This window comes from Myodes glareolus, chromosome 15 (genome assembly GCF_982192425.1).
Source record: "Myodes glareolus chromosome 15, mMyoGla1.1, whole genome shotgun sequence".
Classification (NCBI taxonomy): domain Eukaryota; kingdom Metazoa; phylum Chordata; class Mammalia; order Rodentia; family Cricetidae; genus Myodes; species Myodes glareolus.
Window position 1 is genome coordinate 31,226,727 of NC_142040.1, and position 20,736 is coordinate 31,247,462.

The following is a 20,736-nucleotide window of genomic DNA, read 5'->3' on the forward strand; positions in this document are numbered from 1 at the left end:
TCTCTCTAAGCCCAAATACGCCCCTCTGTTGAAGCTTTACTGGGATGCAAGCGCTGGAGGGGAGCTCAGGATTGCCATGCAGCCCTGTAGACAAGGTGATGGACCCAGGCTACTAAACTGTCTATGCTTTTCAGTAGGCAAGGATGCTTGCTTTGGCTTTTATAGGGCAAGGAATATCTTTTAATAAAATTAGTCTGGAAGTATTAATTTATACATGGGTTTTGCATGAATGATGTTAGAGAGGTTTCTTTAAAACCCACAAGTCCTTCAAAAGTATTTTTAAAATTTAAGATGTTTCAAATAAAAACAAAGTTCAAAAAATGTTAAGATTATTTTTATTTGCATTGCTTTAGATTACTTATTGCTATTATTGTTATCATCAGTATGTGTGTGCATGTTCGCGCCACAGTGTCGTGTGAAGGACGTCTGAGGACAACTTTCGGGAGGGAGGGATCAAACTCAAGTCATCAGCATCACACGGCATGTCCTAACTGATCTTGTTGGCCATGTACTAGGTTTTTAAAGAAACACACACACACACACACACACACACAACAAAAAGCTGTAGCTGTAGTTGTGGCTTTCTGCATATCGTTCTTGGATCCTGTTTCCTTTTCCCTTCACCCAAGGAAACCACACGCTGGTGAGTTTAGTGTCTGTTTTTGTGTTGATATTTTTATACTACTACGTACAGACCCAGAAAAAAAAATGTGTGCCGCTGTTTTGAACACACACACACACACACACACACACACACACACACACACACATAAGCATTTAATGTTGGATAAGGGATAATCTACAAACCTGCTTCTGCAGTGGCACTTTCTAGCCAGTGCTGGTTTTTAGTTATATCTGCTTTTGTATATTAACAAGCAGCTTGAGTCTATACATCCTATGTGCATCTAGTCCTTTGTGATAAACCTCATACATTATTCTCCAGTGTTCTTCAGACAGCTACTGTGAACATCTTAGCAGGCATTTCCCTGAGCAGGTGCTGATGCTGGTCTGGTAGTCACTGTCATGGAGTGGAATTACTGAGCATATTTATCTTTCATGTTAACAGACCAGTTGATTCAGAAGGACATCAATTTATTTTCTCTCCTTCTACTCTATGTATCTGAATCTCTCATCTGTTGAACGTATACTGTATTCTGTATAACGTATACAGTATACTTACAGTATACTGACAAGTATCTTTTTTTTCCTCTACTGTGAAAGATTATAGTAGATTTTAGGTACTTCTTCACTGTGATTTACCTTAAGTCCACCTAATTTGTCTTTTGAAATGCACTTGATCATATGTTATACATAAATAACAAGAGGAAATAAAGAGATACATAAGTATCAGCTTTCTTTCTAAACTGTAGACAGACAAGCAAACATTACCTTATGTTTTCTTAGTCACTTGGGAATCATCTAAAACGATCAGAACGTTTGCATGGTGTGTGAAGAATGGAAAGTATTCTCTTTGGCTGGAGAAACTCCAAGGGCAGAGAGCTGAAGAAATAGCACAGACAATCAGTTAGATTAATTAGCATTTGGCAACCTGTCCAGTGGACTTCTGGAACTTGCTCCTGGAATATTGAGATGACAATACTGAATGACGCCACTTTTGCATCTCCAAACACCCTTCTATTTTAAGACAGTGTCTACCTCTGAGATTCCCTGGCACTTGGATACGCTTACAGTAAGCTCCCCAGAGTTTCCCGGTTTGGGGGAAGAGGCTGGGCCACTAAATCAGAATTTACACCCTAATGACCGAGGGAATGGAAAGATAATTAGCAAACATGAGACCATATTTCCATGTTGGTTGAGGACGAGGACAAGGGTAATATTTAATCCTATGATGAGAGGGAGGGGGAGGTGAGAGAGGGGGGAGAGAGGGAGGCTGGTATAAAAACCCGTAAGGCATAGAAGAAGCACTTCAGTTCCCACACTTACCTTCTCAGGGTCTTGGCATCAACAGAACTCCTCAATGTAACAATGTATTTTCTCTGCTTTATGTGGCAGAAATAAGAGACCACCACTAAGGGCCGAGGTAGAGAGTGACTTTGGGGTCACAAAGAAATATTCAAGGAAAGAATCATGACAGGTGCAACCATTTTCAAGACTGAAGACAGGAGCCTCTGATTCGGGAGACTTCTTCACACTGCCTAACTGGTAGAGGCTCCAGCCATTAGCTAACCAACCTGTTTGGAAATATCATGAACTGTTGTCCAGTGTGCTGAACAGCACCACGTCTCCTGCTAGGGTCCATTTGTGTAATGCTGCATGGAAATATGACTACATATGCTTTTCTACACAGAGATAACGACAGTCTCATGGGGTCTTCTCTCTCCTGCCCTCTGGCTGTTTTGTTTAGATAGGATCTCACTATGTAGCTTAAGCTGGCCTGGAAATTGACAACCACCTGCCTCTGGTACCCAAACAGCAGATTGATAGAAGAGAAAGTGGGAAGTAGACTGCAATACATGGGCACAGGAGACCACTTCCTACATATAACCCCAATAGCACAGACAATAAGAGCAACATTGAATAAATGGAACCTCCGAAAAGCTTCTGTAAAGCAAAGGATGCTGTCATTAAGACAAAAAGGAATCCTACTGAATAGGAGAAGATCTTCACCAACTCCACATCAGACAAAGGTCTGATCTCCAAAATATATAGAGAACTCAAGAAACTAGACTTTAAAATGCTAATTAATCCAATTAAAAAATGGGGCGCTGAACTGAACAGAGAATTCTCAACAGAAGAAGTTCGAATGGCCAAAAGACACTTAAGGTCATGCTCAACCTCCTTAGCGATCAGGGAAATGCAAATCAAAACAACTCTGAGATACCATCTTACACCTGTCTGAATGACTAAAATCAAAAACACCAATGATAGCCTATGCTGGAGAGGATGTGGAGTAAGGGGAACACACATCCATTGTTGGTGGGAATGCAAACTTGTGCAACCGCTTTGGAAATCAGTGTGGCAGCTTCTCAGGAAATTGGGAGTCAACCTACCTCAGGATCTAGCAATATCACTCTTGGGAATATACCCAAGAGATGCCCAATCATACTACAAAAGCATTTGTTAAACTATGTTCATAGCAGCCTTATTTGTAATAGCCAGAACCTGGAAACAACCTAGATGCCCCTCAATTGAAAAATTGATAAAGAAAGTGTGGAATATATACACATTAGAGTACTACTCAGTGGTAAAAAACAATGACATCTTGAATTTTGCTTGCAAATGGACAGAAATAGAAACACTATCCTGAGTGAGATAACCCAGACCCAAAAAGATGAATATGGTATGTACTCATTCATTAGTGGACTCTAGCCATAAACAAAGGACATTAAGCCTATAGTTCGCGAGCCTAGAGAAGCCAAATAACAAAATGAACCCAAAGAAAAACATACAGAGATCTTCCTGGAAATTGGAAGCAAACAAGATTGCCGGGTAAAAGTTGGGAGCGTGGGGGTAGGGGTGTGGGTGAGGTTGGGGGAAGGGGAGAAAGGGAAAGGGAAGGGAGAAGAGAAAGACTGGCAAGAGCTTGGGGGAGTAGGAGGGTGGAGATGGAGGAAGGGTGGATATAGGAGCAGGGAAGAAGATATTTACATTAAGGGAGCCATTTTAGGGTTGGCAAGAGACTTGGCTCTAGAGGAGATCCCAGGTGTCCACGGGATGTCCCCAGCTAGGTCCTTGGGAAGCAGAGCAGAGGGTGTCTGAACTGTCCTTGCCCCACTATCACACTGATGATTATCTCGAATATCACCATAGAATCTTCGTCCGGCAAAGGATGGAGATAGAGACAGAGACCCTCATCAGAGCAACAGACTGAGCTCCCAAGATCCAGTTGAAGGGCTGAAGGAGGGAGAAGATGAGCAAGAAAAGTCAGGACCGCGAGGGGTTGGTCCACCAACTGAGGCAGTGTGCCTGTTCTAATGGGAGCTCACCAAATCCAGCTGGACCAGGTCTGAACGAACATGTGATCAAACCCAACTCTCTGTGGCTGACAATGGGGCTGACTGAGAAGCCATTGATAAAGGTACTGGGACTTGTTTCTACTGCATGTTCTGACTTTTTGAGACCCTAGTCTATATGAATGCACAACTTCCTAGGCCTGGATGTAGTGCAGGGTTCCCTGCCCTTTCTCAAGCAGAGAGGGGGAGGGAGGAGGGTGAATTGGGGAGCGGGAGGGGATTGGGAGGAGGGAAGGAAGTGTACATATTTGAATGGAAAAATAAAAATTTTAAAAAAACCCAGCAGATTACAGGCAGGGGCCACTAGGCCCAGCCCATGAGCTTCCTTATTACTCATGCCTTTGATTATATATGGGTAAGAAGTCCTGACAATTCTTTAGAAGCAGCTAGACCTCTTACAGCACCTTTGAAAAGTAAAACTCCTGCTGGGTGGGTGGGGGTGGTGCACGCCTTTAATCCCAGCACTAGGGAGGCACAGGTAGGCGGATCTCTGTGAGCTAGGCCAGCCTCATCTACAGAGTGAGTTCCAGAACAGACAGGACTATAAAGAAGGAAGGAAGGAAGGAAGGAAGGAAGGAAGGAAGGAAGGAAGGAAGGAAGGAAGGAAGGAAGGATGGAAGAAAGAAAGAAAGAAAGAAAGAAAGAAAGAAAGAAAGAAAGAAAGAAAAAAAGAAAGAAAGAAAGAAAATTCAAACTTCCCTTACTTTGGGCAAAGATCCTTTCTCCCTCTACCTCCTCCTCCTCTTTTTCTTCTTCTCCAAGACAAGGTCTCACTGTAGCCCTGGCTAGCCTGGGACTCACTCATGTAGCGCAGGCTGGCAGGGTCCTGTCTTCTGATCATCGGTGCTCTGCTTGTTTTCCTGCACTGGCCCCAGCTCACAGTCTCTTACCTTCAAGTGCTCACCCTTCAGCCGCCACACCAACCACTCTCATTGCCTCTTCAAATTCCAGAAAACCTCAGCTTCCTTAAGTGGCTCCACTGAACTACCGCTGCCGGACCAGTGACCCTAACCTGGAGAGTCAGTGTGTTTAATGTGAGATAAACACTCATCTCGGCGTAATGACTTCATTTCTGTTATCCCAATGGAACACGGCAGACATGCTGACGTTTTGTCCACTGGCACCAAAAAAACTGGCCCCGGCTGAACTCTGACACAGCACTGAAAAACCTGTGAGGTAGGCAGACCGTGTCTTTGTTGGCTTTAATACAAGTTATACTATAATTACAAAACAAGATGGCTCTCCTGGCTTCCTTACACCTTGTTGGGTATGGTGGTGCACACCTTTAAACCTAGCATTTGGGATCTCTGTGAGTTCAAGGTAACAACCTGTTACACCTTGCTGCCCTGCTGAGTGAATACAAGCTCACAGAAATATCTCATCAACACAATTTCGTGCCATGTTTGGTCTTACAGTAAACGCCGCAGATTCCCAAGACACCACCTGAAGTATTTTTTTTCTTGCTTTGAAGAAGCCATAGTTACTGTTCAGGGGAGTTCACAGAAGCAGCTGGTAAGGATCGTGGGAGATCAAAGTATAGATGAGGAAGCCAAGGAGCATCGTGGGGAAACATGTTCCCACATGGTTCTGGTCCCCATTCAGGGAGACCCTAGTCCTCTTTCAGCCCAAAGGGCTATGGTCCCTTCCCTGTACTTCCCAAACCATGTCTTAATTAGAATGACGGTAGCTACATGGAGGGAGCAGTTTGGCTTTTCTAGAACAAGTTATTTTACTTAAAACTAGCCGAGGGATTTCCGGTTCCAGAGCCCCTTCCCACCTGGGAAATGTGTCTCTGCGAGCTTGGCTCTGTGTGCGCATGTGTGTGTTCTTCCGCTTCCAATAACACTCGGCAGAGCGGAGGAAAAATAAAGCAAAGCCGAAGGACTCGTGAAGGGTTATAGAGACGACGCACTGAGTAGGGGCACTCGCTCAAGGCTGACAACCTGAGTTCCGTGCCCAGAACCCTCACGGTGGAAGGAAAGAACAGGCTTCCACAAGTGTCCTCTGACCTCTGCACAGGCACTGTGGCCTATGTATGTTCACACACACAAATGCCCACCAGCAAGTGAACACGTGAATTTCAGAGCAAAGCAAAAGGACAAGCTGATGGGAGCAGGATGGTAGTGGTGTCTGTAACCACAGCACTGGGTGGGGGAGGGGCTGAAACGGGAGCACCAACAGTTCTAGGCCGGCCTGGGTTACAAAGTGAAACTCTCTCAAAATGTAAACAGATGGCGGGGTGAAGCTCAGCAGTAAAAGCCTTGTTTTGCACAAGCAAGGCCCGGTGCCACATGCAAACAAAAGCAAACAACAAAGCAAAATTAATTGAGCTGTGAATGGCTACAAAGGCTCTTTCATATCCTGCGCAAGTGTTCTCACCCCCTGGGCCCAGGCGAGGGCTCTGTCACTGGGTCCCGGCCCCAGCCCCAGCCCCAGCCCAGCGGCCCCAGCACAAACACGTTGGAAAGGAGTTTTCTTCTACATTTACCCTGAGTCTTGCAAGCCTCTCTCTTGCCTGTAGACAACAGGCTACTGACGACTATTTAGAACTGGGGTGTTGTGTAAAAATAGCACTGTTCCCTCCCCATCCCCAATTAAAAAGCATCTAGATGTGTTTTGCAGGACTTCACCAGTAAACATCCTCTGCCCCAGACTTCTGCTGTGTCCACGCAGATGACCCAAAACCTTCCATTTGTGTATGTGGGGCTTTGGTGAGAAAGGAAGAGGAAGCAGGAGAAGAGGTCCTGTGGCTGCTGAGATCAGAGGCTGTAGATTATCTCCTAAAGAATTAGTAATATGATGGTAAGAAGCAGACAGTGAGAGCTCCGGGAACGTGGAACTTCCATTTCTTCTAGAAAGACACCACCAGGCTGCTTCTGTTCTCCCCACACTAAGGTGGGTTTAGGAAGGACAATGCAAAGTCGGTCACCTCAAATGATCTCAGAAAAGTGTCACTGTACAGAGACCCTGTTGTTGGGACATAGTCCAAGAAAGGGGTGGTGTAGGGAAAGCTCTGAGGGCCTGTGAGAAAACTCTGGGGGAAGAGTCTGTGACCTCAGTTTCTTCAATACACAGAAATGTTCTTGGGGTGTGTTTTCGTGCTCCTCCAAGGTGTAGCAGATGGGAGTGAGTTTACCTCAGATCACTCATTACAACCGGCTATTGTTATTTGTTGATATGACTATGGAAAACACGGTTTTGCCACGCGCGGCTTGTCCTTGTGATCATGCACTTTAATTATGTAGTTCTTCTTAACCCTCAGAGTGTAAATGGTTCGAGGATCTGAATAAAGTCGGCTATTGGGTAAGGCTTTAGTCTGCCTCGTTTTTAGGTTCCGTTCTCCCAGCCCACCACCTCTAGAAAGGTGACAGGCCACTACAGAAGAAGAGTATAGTAGGGAAAACTGTAACGGATTCTCTCCTGCCACCTGATCTTAGGTGGAAATTCACTGGCTAATCGGGATGTTTCTGGCTGAAGATTTTATAATTGGAGCTGAGACCGAGTGGGCCACGCACATGCTGAGAACAGTGATCGCATTGTGTGTCCCAACAGAAGTCCCATGTATATCAGTCACACAAATATTTAAGACTGCAGAAGAATGCCTGGGGCAAGGATGACAAAAGGCACCTTTTGCTTTTCTCCATTTTGTCCTGGATACAAAGTCACTGATGCCGGCTTTGCTCTAGGATGGAGCCCAGCATTTCTTCTCGGACCTACCCAATCATTAATACAGAGAGACATTGCAGATTGAAACCACTCCCTTCGACTCTCTGAAAGAAGCCATCTTTTCTCATCAGTCACCAGAAGGCAATATGAGTACTCGACTGGGCCTTTATTTGCTAATCACCACTTTTCCTCATTTATTTTCACTTTCTTGGTGTTAAACAATTGTAATAAATACTACCAAAGCATATGGCTTCTATTTGACAAATCTGCCAATATTTGAAACACATCTATCTTTGGAGACAGGAATGAATTACATTCTTTAGAATTTATTTAGCAGACAAACTGGCAGATGTGGAAAACAATGTATCTCTGAAAATAATCTTGGCAACGTTGCATAAAATGTCCAAAGACTGGAAACAAGGGCAGCTGGAAAATAGCTCAGTGGGAAGAGCAATGTGAGAGGTCCTGGAGTCAGTGCTCAACACTGCAAGAAGAGTTGCCAACAGGGCAGAGACAATGGAAAGATGTATCATATTCATCAGAAGAGGGATGACTACATTACCACACACTGATATATGGGCTCCTAGGCAACTACGGATTAAGAAGCAGATCTCCAAGTACTGGGTACCACTAAAGAAAGATGCTGATAAGATGCCGCCTTGGAGAGCAGGGCCAGAGCATATTGTCTCTGTGCAAAGTATTCCTAGAAAGGATGTAAAGAGTGATGCATTCACCTTGGGGGAGAACTGGACAGGGGCCAGGGAGGGAGGGGAACTGCTCTTCACATCACCTCTTTAAACCGTTTCAGTTGTGATACATGCAATCTCTCTCTCTCAAGTTTAATTTACTACTTAAAGCAAAGAAAAGAACAGGTCTAAGACTGAACCAAGGAATTCCAGGAAGTGTGTGGTTTGAAGAACCAGAAGGAAATGGGCTATGCTTTCAAGGGCTCATCTTCATCCTTGCCATGAACTGTGAAACTGTTAGGATTCGGTAATTGGTCACTGACTTGCTTAATAATGTTCTATTCATATAAAGGAAGGCACAGATCCTAGGCCAATGAGGAACTGAAGTGTTGGAGTGCTTTCCCTTTGGCTCTTAGCAGCGATGGAAATTACTCACACTGATGGGAAGAAGGATGAAAGGAGTCATGACTAATGCTGAAACATCTCTAAAAACTGCTCATCTTAAAGACATCCTTTCTGGCTCCAGTGGATGCCTCGGTATCCTGGGGTATATAATAATATTCAGGTCAGGGAAGACCCCACATCATTTCTCTGATGCTTGCTGATTTATAACACATTGATCGCAAAATGTTTTCAATGGACATTTGTGAGCCCTTTGTACTGAGTCTAGCCAGCAGGGAAGAACGCTACTTAGTCTTTCTACTGAACCATGGGAAAGGGTTGGGGGCAGGGGGAACAATTGTTTTGTTATCAAAGTCTGTGGTAGTAGGTGGCAAGGTAACCACTTAAAATTCTATGGCACAGTGATATATAGTTGTGGAATAAATTAGATTGGATGAAAAAAACAGAGAAAGACATTTAATACATACATTTGTACCATAATTTATTTGAATGCATTATGAACTTACTCGCCTTCTCTACCACAGTGTGAGGGCTTGTCATTTTATTTTTCATCCTCAGTTGTAGGACCAGTGTGTATTAGGTATTTTAGAGTCTCTGGATTGAAAAACAGATGTTCAAAGCAAATTGTCTAAAATGGTGGCTTTATTTTTTTTCCTGATTAAAGGTAAAGACCTTCCCAAGCATGTAAAAATTGTTAATAACTTCAGGGCAATCATGGGATACCTGTATATATACCTTCTGCCTTATTCTTAAATCCTCAAACAAATCAGAGATTCTAGGGTTGGGGATGTAGCTCAATGATAGAGCACTTGTTGGTCTTGCAAACATGAAGTTTGATGGCTCGTTTTATGTCAACTTGACACATGGGAACTTTTTGAGAAAATGCCTCTATAACATTGGGCTGCAGGCAAGCCTGTAGGGCATTTTCTTAAATAGTGATTGATGTGGGAAGGCTCAGCTTATTGTGGGTGGTGCTATCCCTGGGCTGGGGGTTCTGAGTTCTATAAGAAAGCAGGTTGAACAAGCAGTAGAACCAAACCAACAACACTCCTCCAGGACCTCTGCATCAGTTCCTGCCTCCTGGTTCCTGCCCTGCTTGAGTTGCTGTCCTGACTTTCTCAGATGATGAACAGTGACGTGGAAGTGTAAGCCAAATAAACTCTGTTCTCCCCAAGTTGTTTTTGGTCATGGTGTTTTATCACAGTAACAATAACCCTAACTACGATATGAAGCTCTAGGTTCGATTCCAAACATAAGAAAAAAACATCCTAGGTTTAGAATACATGGTCGCAGAGAGGGAAACCTCTAGAACCATTTTAAAATTTTGCTTCCTCTAACAACTTCATATACGCACATTGTCTTTGTCACCGTTCTGTTGCCGTGGAAAGACACCATGACCACGGCAACTCTCATAAAGGAAAATACTTAATTGGGTTGACTTACAATTTCAGAGGCTTAGTTCAATATTATCATGGTAGGGAACATGGAGGCACAGAGGCAGACACGGTGCTGGAGAAGTAGCTGAGAGTTCTCCATCCTCATCTCTAGACAGCAGGAAGAGAACCCAGGAACACATTCCTCAGTCTTTTTCTAGTAGTGTCGCCCCCTGATGACTTTGGGGCCATTTTTATTCAAACCACCACACATACTTCCGGTTATTTTCAACCCACTATCCTCTTCACCCCCTCCCAGTCCTGCTAAAGCCCTTCTGCCCAGCAAGTCCCCTCCAATAATCCCTGTCGTTACATTAGGAATTTTCAATTTTTTTTTTAAAACAAAATGTGTGCTTCTAGGTCTAGGTCTATATGTAATGGTTTAAGTAAAATGCTGCAGGTCCCTCGAGTGGCGGCAGTGGACAGTGAGCTATGAGACTATGCAGTAGGTCCCTGAGCGGCCTGAGTGGCAGCAGGCAGCTGGCAGCCAGGTCCCAGGCAGGAAGCCATGTGGCAGGTGAGAGACTGAGACAGATAGGCACTCCATGCAGGGTTTAGTTGGATATTTATTTAGTGAGTTATGGAAGGGAACAGGAGAAGGGGGAAGAGCAGAGAGAGAAGCAGAGAGAGAAACAGAGATGGGAAAGGGGAGAAGTGGGAAGAAGGGAGAGACAGAAGCTGCCTCTTCGAGAGGGGGAGGAAGGGAGAAGTGGGAAGAAGAAAGAGACAGAAGCTACCTCTGAAGGGACACAGAGAGAAAGGACTCAGGCTGGAAGCTGAAGATAGAGTGGGCATGGCTTGTCTCTTAAAGGGACAGGACAGACCATTATAAGAGACAGTTTAGGGCTTAAGACACTGGCTGTTTTTCCAGAGGACACAGGTTCAATTCCTAGCACCCCCATGGCAGCTCACAACTGTCTGTAATTCCAGTTCTAGGTGTCTGATGCTTTCTTCTCCTCAGGATCCTGAATGCAGCTGAGGCACACGAACTCATACAATCACACATACATAAGCTTAAAAAAAAAACCTGGGCCATGGTGGCGAGTGCCTTTAATCCCAGCATGCAGAAGGCAGGGACGGGAAAGTTAAAGGGACTACGAACTAGGGGAGGAGGCAAATGAAAGAACAAAAAGCAGTGTGTGGGAGAGTACCTGCGGCGGCCCTGCCAAGGTATGCCCCTAAGAGAATGCTAACAGATCTAGTGTAAGAAGTTTATTGTGGGACAGGAGAGAGAGGGAGAGAAAGAGCGGAAGGCTTTCTAGGAGTGAGGACATGGGGTGCAGGAGGCAGACAGACAGGAAAGAGGAGTCAGAGAGGGCACTGTGATTTATGGGCACTTTTAAGAGGTGTGCATGTAGCACAGCTGATGGTGGAAACGCACCTGGTGACTGGGGCAGGAGCTAACATTCCTCCTTTTTGTTTATTATAGAAATAGGAAGGGGTAGCTAGCTGGTGAGGCGAGAATGGGAGCACTGGCATCTTTCGGGGATCAGAGAAAGGGGGGGGTGGAAGCAAGTCCTGGGATAGCTGGCTGTTTCACTTGCTGTCCGACTCCCATGGGACGGCCCAGCGCTAGGAAGTGCAGGCCTAGTTGAAGTAGTCTGTGAGGTTGGACCACCTGGATGGAGGTAGCCATTTCGATGCTGCCCGGGATGCAGATTTTTGAGGGGACACCTGGACCTGGCAGAAGATAGACAGTTTAGGGGGGAAACTGTTTTCTTAGGTCTTGGTAACTGAGGAAGGGAATACCAGAACCAGGCAAAGAGGTGGGGTGTGGAGGGGATCCCATCCAAAGGAACAGGCAGAAGATGGAGAAACTAAGGCTTTTGATTAACATACTTATCTGGAGTTCATTTGACCTTAAGAGGTGGATCTAAGTTGACTCCCTGGAGCTTACGAGAACAGTGGGTTTGCAAAAAGAGATAAGTTTTAGACACGTCAGCACCAATGATTTCAGAAGCTCCAGCCAGTGAAGGGGTGGGTGCGGAGGAGGCAGAACGGTGGTGGCTCCCATGGTGGACATCAAGGAGACCCGCTCTTCCGGTTTCTTCCTAGTTCATCACAAACGGGCTCCAAGGCTGCTGAAGACAGGCCTTCCCTCTTCATCTTCCCTGGACACCTAGAGGTGCACCTCAATCTACGAGGGGCTCTAGAATCAGTCAAGCTGACCGTCAGCGGTAACGCTTATGGCAGAGTCCACAGAAGACTGAGAGGCTCCAGCAAATGCAGGTGAACCACAGATGGGTTCGGCACTTCAGCCACCAGTGGTCTACCGGCAGTATAAGGAAAGCCATACCATACCATGGCAGTGCCTTTTCTGCTTGTGTATGACACATGCACTGTGCACATATTCGTGTGTGTGTGTGTGCCAGGAGATGCACACAGAGACCAGAGACCAATATTGGGTATCTTCCTCTTAGGTCTCTCCACTTATTTTGAGACAGGCTGTCACTGAACCCGGGGTTCACCAATTTGTCTAGGCGGGCTGACCAGTGTCTGTAACCTTCTTATTCTGGGATTACAGCCATCTATTGCCATACCTGGCTTTTATGTAGGTGCTGGGGATCTGAACTCAGGTCCTCATGCTTGTCCGGCGGATATTTTATATCCCCAGCTCTTGGTGCCCTTTCTATAAGACCCAGAATATGAACATTTCACCAGAATGATCTCAGAGCTTACCCACGGAATCTCCTATGCAACACTCCTGGGAGCTACAGGTTCTTGATGAACACGCACGAACACATACGAACAACAGCAAGCAGTGTTTCAATCACCAGGAGCTGTTCCTCATACTAAGCAGAAACTCTCTGTTTTCTAACGCTACCGTTAAGCTCTAACATCGGTAGCCGTGACATCAGCTCTCCCACATTGTGCAAGCATCTGAGACAGTGAGAATTCGTGCTCCGGAAGAACCTTCCTATGGAGGGCTGTTTTCAAAGTCAGCATCGTCTTGTTCCCGTGTCTCCAAACACTGTAATGCTTGACCCAAGCCTGCTCAAAATGTGGTTCCTAGAATGGAACACAGTATTCCAGTCCTAACGGGAGCTTACCAAACTGAAATCCACAGGGACTTTTGATCTGGTAATGAACTTCTTCCAGTCTTCAAAGGCTTTGTGCTTTCCCACCAAGTATGCTAAAAAGTAAGCTGATACTGAAATTTGGCCAGAAATTGCCAAGACTTTTGTTTGCCAGGTAACATTATCCCAGAGAGGCCTTACTTATGCCTGGCAATGGGATTCGACTAACCTCAAGTGTGTTTTAGTACTGGGGTCTTTTAATTTCAATAACATGACCATATGCAACTACTCCAGTTGTTACTTATACATGGATACTTTTGAGAGGAATTTCTTGCTAAAGGACTTTAATGCCCTATCTACACTCAATAGCTAGGAATCCACTTTGCCCGAACCATCCAGTCATATCTCTCAGTCACAGAGGTGTTGCGTTGACAGAGATGCTAAGCTCCTGGCGGACTCGGTGGGAGCTTTCTTCAGCACACAGCTTCTCTCACGGCAGATGCTGCCGACACTGTAGCATGGGAGGAAATTTAGGCCAGGCTCTGGGCTGCAGGAATTAGCAGGTGGAAAAGGCGTCGGCCAGAGAACAGAGGAAGAACATGGCTGAACAGGTGTGCTGAACCTGCATTTTATGAGGAAACAGAAGATCCTGGAAAATTCAACCAAATAAAAAAGCAGTACGGTGGCATCCGCCTGTATGCACAACACTGGGTGGTTGGGTGGCTGAGACTCTGTGTCTCTGCTCTCTTGTAAATACAAACTTTAACATTAAAACACAAAAGAAATGTGAGCTTGTTATTGTGGACAGTGATGTGACTTTATTGTGTGCAGTCTTTTACACACCAACCATTAGCTTCCTCAAGAGAAATAAGATTCACGATGAAGTTATTCTGAAGGAGATGCAGTGGGCAATAACAGTAAAAAGCTGAAGAGAGAATTTTTTCTTTTGTCTGAGAGTGGAAAGCAAAAGTTGGGGACGGGGGTAGGCAAAGATATGAGAAGCTCCCAGAGATTTCTAAGACCACCATAACCACAGCTGGGGAGAAGAGAGCCCATGGCTGGCATTGGCGAAGCAGCTGGAGGTTTGCTGCCCAGCACCACAAAAACCAAACTACAGAAAAAAGGGCTTTCCTTCTGCGTGCAAGTCCTTGACATTCCCTGCTGTGTGTAACTTTATTACACAACATAATGTTTTATTTAACACAAAGTCCACTTGGTCTAGAGAACAGAAGAGCTCTTCCTTTTGTCCCCAGCCAGCAAAGTCATTCCTCACGTACGTGTTAAGAGAATGGCTTGAAGCCCCTGCAGGGCGCGCACTCACGGTCCACTTACAGTTTTTTCTTGGTAGCCTACTTGGTTTCCTTTTGGAGTAGACCCTGGAGCTAAAATAAAGGGTGTGAGCGCATTAGTCTGCTGCTGGATTGGAAATCTGGGGCCCGGTAAAAAGAGTTAGAGATCTGGAGGTTCACTTAGAAATCACCTCATGAGGCTCCCTTCCCTACAGCTCGTTTGTCCACACCACACTAGGGAGCAACTGTTCTCAAATTCTCCATTCCAAAGCACCTTTTCTGGAGTTTTCCAAACTCTTGGCTCCACCCAGCGTCCTTTCTCTCTCACCTTAGCGCACTGTGACAGTATACCTACTGCTTCCGGGGAGGGGTCAGTAGGGAGGCTCAGTCTAATCTGTTGTTAGGAACTAAGTGAGAACTAAGTGGAACTTGGTGGCTCACATTCCTAAGGTTTGGGAGGCTGAGGCAGGGGAATTACCATGGAGTTCCAGGCTAATCAGGCTCCATAGTGAGATATTACCTCACACAAAGAAAATAAAAACAAAATAAAAAGAAAAAATACAGAGCAAAAATAAAAGAAACACAAGAATCCAAAAGACATCCGGAATTACTCTACTGTCTCACTTGTGACTTCAACCAAAGACTTGATATGTTTCACGTAGAAGTGGAATTGGGCTTTTAGTGCAAGACACAAAACCTGTAACATGTATTAGGCCACTTAAAACTAAATTTAAAAAAATTACCTAATTGAACTTTATAAAGGAAAAAAAACAAATCTAAGTGGAGAAACATAATTAGGTGTTATAGTAAGCTGAGATTCGCGAAGCCCACTGTACAAGATAAACGCATTGTTGAGATATATTCTGCTGGCTGTGAGACTGCAGAAAAGACAAGTGACACTCAGCTGGGAGGCAGAGGGTCAAGGTTGACACAGGGCTCTGAGAAAACATTTACCAGCGAGAATGTGATGATTCATTTATCAGTTCAGAAATCTCAAGTATAAAACTTCAAGATATAACAAGGATCAAATTATATCATGTTTGTGATTCAATTAAAAAATTCTTAGCCCTCTTACATTATATTATCTAGATTATAATAGTAAAAAAATCAAATTACATTCATATGAAACTTTTATCAAAAGAAATCAAATCCATTTTTATGAAATTTTATAGTACAATTATTTTAGTGGGTCTTTTCTTAGGTCACAGTATTTATAATTCCATTTATATCTGTATAATTTTTAAAATTAAAAAACAAAAGCAAATCAATAGAAATCTAAGTTTTCATTTGTAAAACTCCCTTCAGTCTCCAGGCCGGCACCACATGGCGGTGTTGATTTGTCCTCCAGACATGGATGGCTCCCAGGATCCCCCTGGTCTATGAAGCATTCAGGCCTCGACTCATTAGGAATGCTTTTTGGTTTGGCTCACGTTGCAAGAAATTCTGGAGCATGTCCATGCCGTCCAGAGATCCCCCAGGTTTCAGGATTAGGTTTCTGTATTTCATTCCAACCTAATAAAAGAAAACATCATGCCTAATAATTCACGGGCGAAGCAGTCTCCCAAATCCCCAGGCATAGGAAGAAAGGGGTGAGGGTGAGGAAGAGGGGCTGCAGTTTGACTCGGTCTAGACATTCTCTCCTGCCGACAAGGCAGCTCGATCCTTCCTTCCTGCAGCTAAGGGGTTTGCAGCTTCAGCCTCAGGCTTCTACCCTGTCCACTATTATTGTCTTGTGCCCTTAGATTCCCAGCTGTGAACCTACACGCCAAATAGCCAAATGGAACACAGTCTGCGACTGCCTGTTAGCCCATTCCCAACGAGATTTGGAGAAGTTAGCAGAGCAAGGGTTGCAGAGGTTGTGTGCTTTGAGGCAGGAGCATGGTTATTGTCGAATGGTTTCAGGTATTTCTATAACAGGTTCACGGAAAAACACAACAAAACCCCCACAAAGAAGCCCAACCAGCCTTATTATAAATGGTCAAATGACAAGAATTTCTGAGGGGTCAGAACCGGCCTGACAGGAGATGGAAGTCTGGAATTTTAAACCACAGTTCTACTTTGTTTACATAAACACACAAGCAGATAAGCTGCAAGAAAACAGCGACCACTCAGCAACAATGCTCAGCATCTTTACCTTTGCTATCACATCCTTCCATTGTCCTTGTAATGCATTCCATGAGTCCTAATTCCAGATGCACATATAAAATAAACAGACACCACTAACGTTTATATCTATTGTGTGATTTCATCAACAGGACCAATAATCTTTGTGCACAGGAAGAACTAGAGAATTGCCAGAGATAAAGTAGCTTCAGCTTGGAATGGACACAAGACCCGGCTTGTTGCAGCCATAAGAGACGTAAAATAAAACATGAGTGAAATCCACTAAGTTAGACAAAGGCAAGCCTATTTAACGTCCTACAAGAGTCACAAAATAAAAACTGACAAAATTTTGGGGGCTGTCTTTCATGTATAAATAAGAATCACTTGTAATTTAAAAATCATGTAGCACAGTGTTTATTACCTTCCTAATGCTGTGACCCTTTAATACAGTTCCTCATGTTGTGGTGGTCCTCAACCCTAAAATTAATCTTGTTAGGCCAGGGAGTGGTTGTGCGCTCCTTTAATTCCAGCACCAGGGAGGCAGAAGCAGGTGGATCTCTGTGAGTTCGAGACCAGACTGGTCTACAAAGCGAGTTCCAGGACAGGCTCCAAAACTATACAGAGAAACAAGCAAATAAAACAACAAAAACAAAAACATTTCATTGCTGCTTCATAACTGTAATTTTGCTACTGTTATGAATGGCAATGTAAATATCTGTTTTCTGAGAGTCTTGGAAGAACTCTGTGAAAGGGTCATTTGACCTGAAAGGGGTTGCAACCCACAGGCGGACAACCACTAATTTAGCTGATGTGTCCAATCTTTTGACACTGTGACAGGTTGCTGACATTTATAAAGTTTACACGCAAGAACCCTGCAATGGCATTACTAGGAAAAAAAGAAGAAAAAACAAACAAACAAACAAAATAACCAAAAAAAGAAAAAAGGAAAAAAAAATCAAAACCCCTCAAAACATTTTAGGTAAGCTGAGGAATCTATTCTGGATTGTCACATATATTCATAGCTATTCTCAGCCGCATGCAGCCCAGTGTGCTGAGCTGGACATGACTGACAGAAGCTCACAGTTAATAGTTTGAATTCTAGGTAGGGATAAGCAACTAAACAGTCTACAGAGTGAGTTCTAGAACAGCCAGAGCTACATACAGAAACATTGTCTCAGAAAAAGAAAGGGAAGAAGGGAGGGAGGGAGAGAGGGAGGAAGAAAGGGAAGAGTCCATTAGCTAAGGCTATTGAATGTCTTGGTAACTGTGCCAATGAGGACTTGGAGCTCAGTTTAGTCTGTGTCATTTTGATACAGAGAACACATTTAACAAGTAAATTTTTTTTTTCTTGGGACAGAGAGATGGCTTGGGGGTTAAGAGCACTGACTGCTCTTCCAGAGGACCCGAATTCAATTCCCAGTAACCACATGGCAGCTCACATCTGTCTGTAAAGACAGTTCCAGGGGATCTGAAACCTTCACACCAATGCACATAAAATAAAGGTAAATAAATCATAAAAAAAATCCTTAATTTTTTTCCCCTTACATGGTCTACAGTAATGTCCCCACTCTAAGAGCAATCGCCACTCTAAAATGCGGCTGACTGTCCTTGTCACAGGCTCCACCATCCAGGAAGTACAGCAGAGCTCCTTAGCCCACAGGTACTTCCTCCCTTCCCTCACTGCTCAGTGTGCTTCAGTCTGGCCAGTGTTAAACTGCTGTGTGGAAAAGGGAAGCCTGTTCTCTTTGGGCACAGCAGTGGAGAAACAGCACAGACAACGGATGATAGTTTTATAGAATTACAAAAATATTTAACAGCTTGTATTAAGGAAAACAAAATATACATGAATAGTAGAGAGAACAGTGTAATGGATCCTCAGGTATCTAGCACCCAACGTCAATAATAACGGGTCTTGAGATAAGAAGCATCAGCACTATGCCGGGCTTACACAGTTCTTGGGATCAGATTCAACGGTCTCTGGATGCTAGGCATGCATTCACCCACCTAACTGCTCATTATTATTACTGTTGTTATTAGCGCTGAGACAGGAACTATATAGTGTAACCTGGTCTCCAATTCTTCTGCTCCCGCCTAGGTAGCCAAGCACTGAGATTACAGCTGTGTCCCCGCACACCTGGCAATAATGAGCAGTTTTTCACAGACACTCCATGTCCAAGCTCTGCACACAATATATACCATTCCTTTGATTCAGCACAATCAGGCAGATATCTGAGTTTGAAGCCAGCCTGCTCTACACAGCAAGTTTCAGGACAGCCAAGGCTATACATGGGGACTCCGCCTCAAAAACAACAAAACAAACAAAAAACTAAGGTATTTATACTTCAAATAGTACAGAAAAGGAACAAAACATTAAGATCTCTCCCAAGATGCAACATCTGACCAAGTTTTCCACCAATGGCTGTGAACTTGGTGGTTCAGCAGGAAGGTCAAGGAAGCACTGAGGACTTCAGCACTGAGTGGAGAGACGGCGCAGGCCTGCTGCCTGCAGAGCCACGTCAGAGCAGGGCACTGTTTTGTCTCAGAACAGCTTGGTACAGCTCAGTCCTCTGCTGCTTCTGTCTCTAAACAAGCTGATTCAATTTCCTCAATTATAAAGCAATGGTCTTTTAATAGTTCCATTTCCCTTGAAATGAAGCTCTGATAAGAGTTTAAGAGCCATTTTGGTAACAGGACCTAGCTTTTGTTAAGGAAAAAACAAAACAAAACAACGAAAAACAAACCCCAAAATAATAAACAACAACCCCAGTAAGTAGTTAAGCTAGTTTTTATGAGTAGGAAGCCCGGCTGGGGCTGGGCAAAGTCTGCCACAGGTGAAAGGAATGTTGGCCTTCAGCCATTCAATGGTGTTTATGCAATAAAGAAACCTGAACTGTCAGGAAGGCAGGAAGAGAAACTCTAGGACTCTAACATTTGAAGTCACTGGCATCTGGGAGACTGCAGAGAGTCAGATTCTAGGGCTCTCCTAGGAAGGGAAATCAATCAGTGGCCACTGAAGTTTAGAATCCTGGACGGCACGTACCTTTTGGCTCTGTGCAAGTCCTTTCTAACCCTGAGGGTTTCTGAGGCAAGGTTAGGTGCTCTGGAGTCAGGCCCAGGCCTGAACTGTATCTTGATACATTAGTTACATAATTTTTGGCCTTGGTTTCCTTATCTGTAAAATGGGAATAAACTGTCCTTACATTTTTCATGCTATCGGACACACAGTGGGGTCTGATGACTCTTCTCTCCCCTGCCCCCAGGACACTTACTTATCTATGCTCAGGGAAATAGCTGCGCTCTTGCTTCGACATTTCCTTAAAATTACTTCTGTCTTCTAATAAAGCTAGAAGAAAGCTCAAGACTTCACCTCCACTTTCAGGGAGGAAAAACATAGTCTAGGAAGAATAGTAACGGGAGAGAGAAGGCCCTCATTTTATGCAAGAATACAACCTTTTGAGGCAATATTTTGATGGCAAATGTAATTATCCTATGCCAGGATGCTCATCTATAGTAATGAGAACATGGGAAGGAGAGTGGACTGGCTCCCACTAGCTTTCTATCCTGGAGGCAGCACACACGGTGGCTTTCTTGTGGCCTTTCAACCCAGCCTTCCAAGAGCAGAGTCAGGCTTGTGGCCTTCAATGTGGAGCAGAGTGAACACCCTGCCCAGGACAGGTGAGGACATCTGGGTGCCTGGCATACTCCCCCACCTGTCTGCTAAATGGACTTTGAGATGTCTCACAGTCCACAGCGCTCTCTCTAGGGCACACCCTTTGCTTTTTCTGAGGGTGAGGCGGTGTGTGTGTGTGTGTGTGTGCGTGACAAAACCACAAGGCCTGTGACAAAAGGCAAGGTGGGACAGAGAGAAGAAGTCTGGGGGGCCGGAGCTGGGAGCCAGGAAGACGGAGAGAAGAAAGAAGCAGGCAGAACCATTCATGTTGAAGAGGTCTCCTGAAACCTCACACCAACCTTGGATCTGTGAGGGCAGAAAGGAAAACACGCACTGGTAGCCGTGTATTTTAAAGGGGTTGAAGGAGTGGAGGGAACCAAGAGTAAGGTCCAAGATACGCAAAACTTTGAGGTAGAGGAGCCACTAAGGCATATTAAAACAATCTCTTTTCTGAGAGAGCCTTCTGACCTAGAAAGTGAGATAAGAAATGCATAAT

General features: G+C 44.5%; 1 protein-coding gene across 1 annotated transcript in view; it reads right to left on the bottom strand.

Moving 5' to 3' along the window:
• Positions 1-15,416: 15,416 nt before the first annotated feature.
• The window catches only part of Nln (neurolysin), an 83,706-nt gene continuing 78,386 nt past the window's right edge, over positions 15,417-20,736 (bottom strand). The window contains exon 13 of the mRNA XM_048442931.3: positions 15,417-15,979. Coding sequence (XP_048298888.3) covers positions 15,845-15,979 — 135 coding nt within the window. The 3' untranslated portion in view covers positions 15,417-15,844. The remainder of the gene's footprint in view (positions 15,980-20,736) is intronic.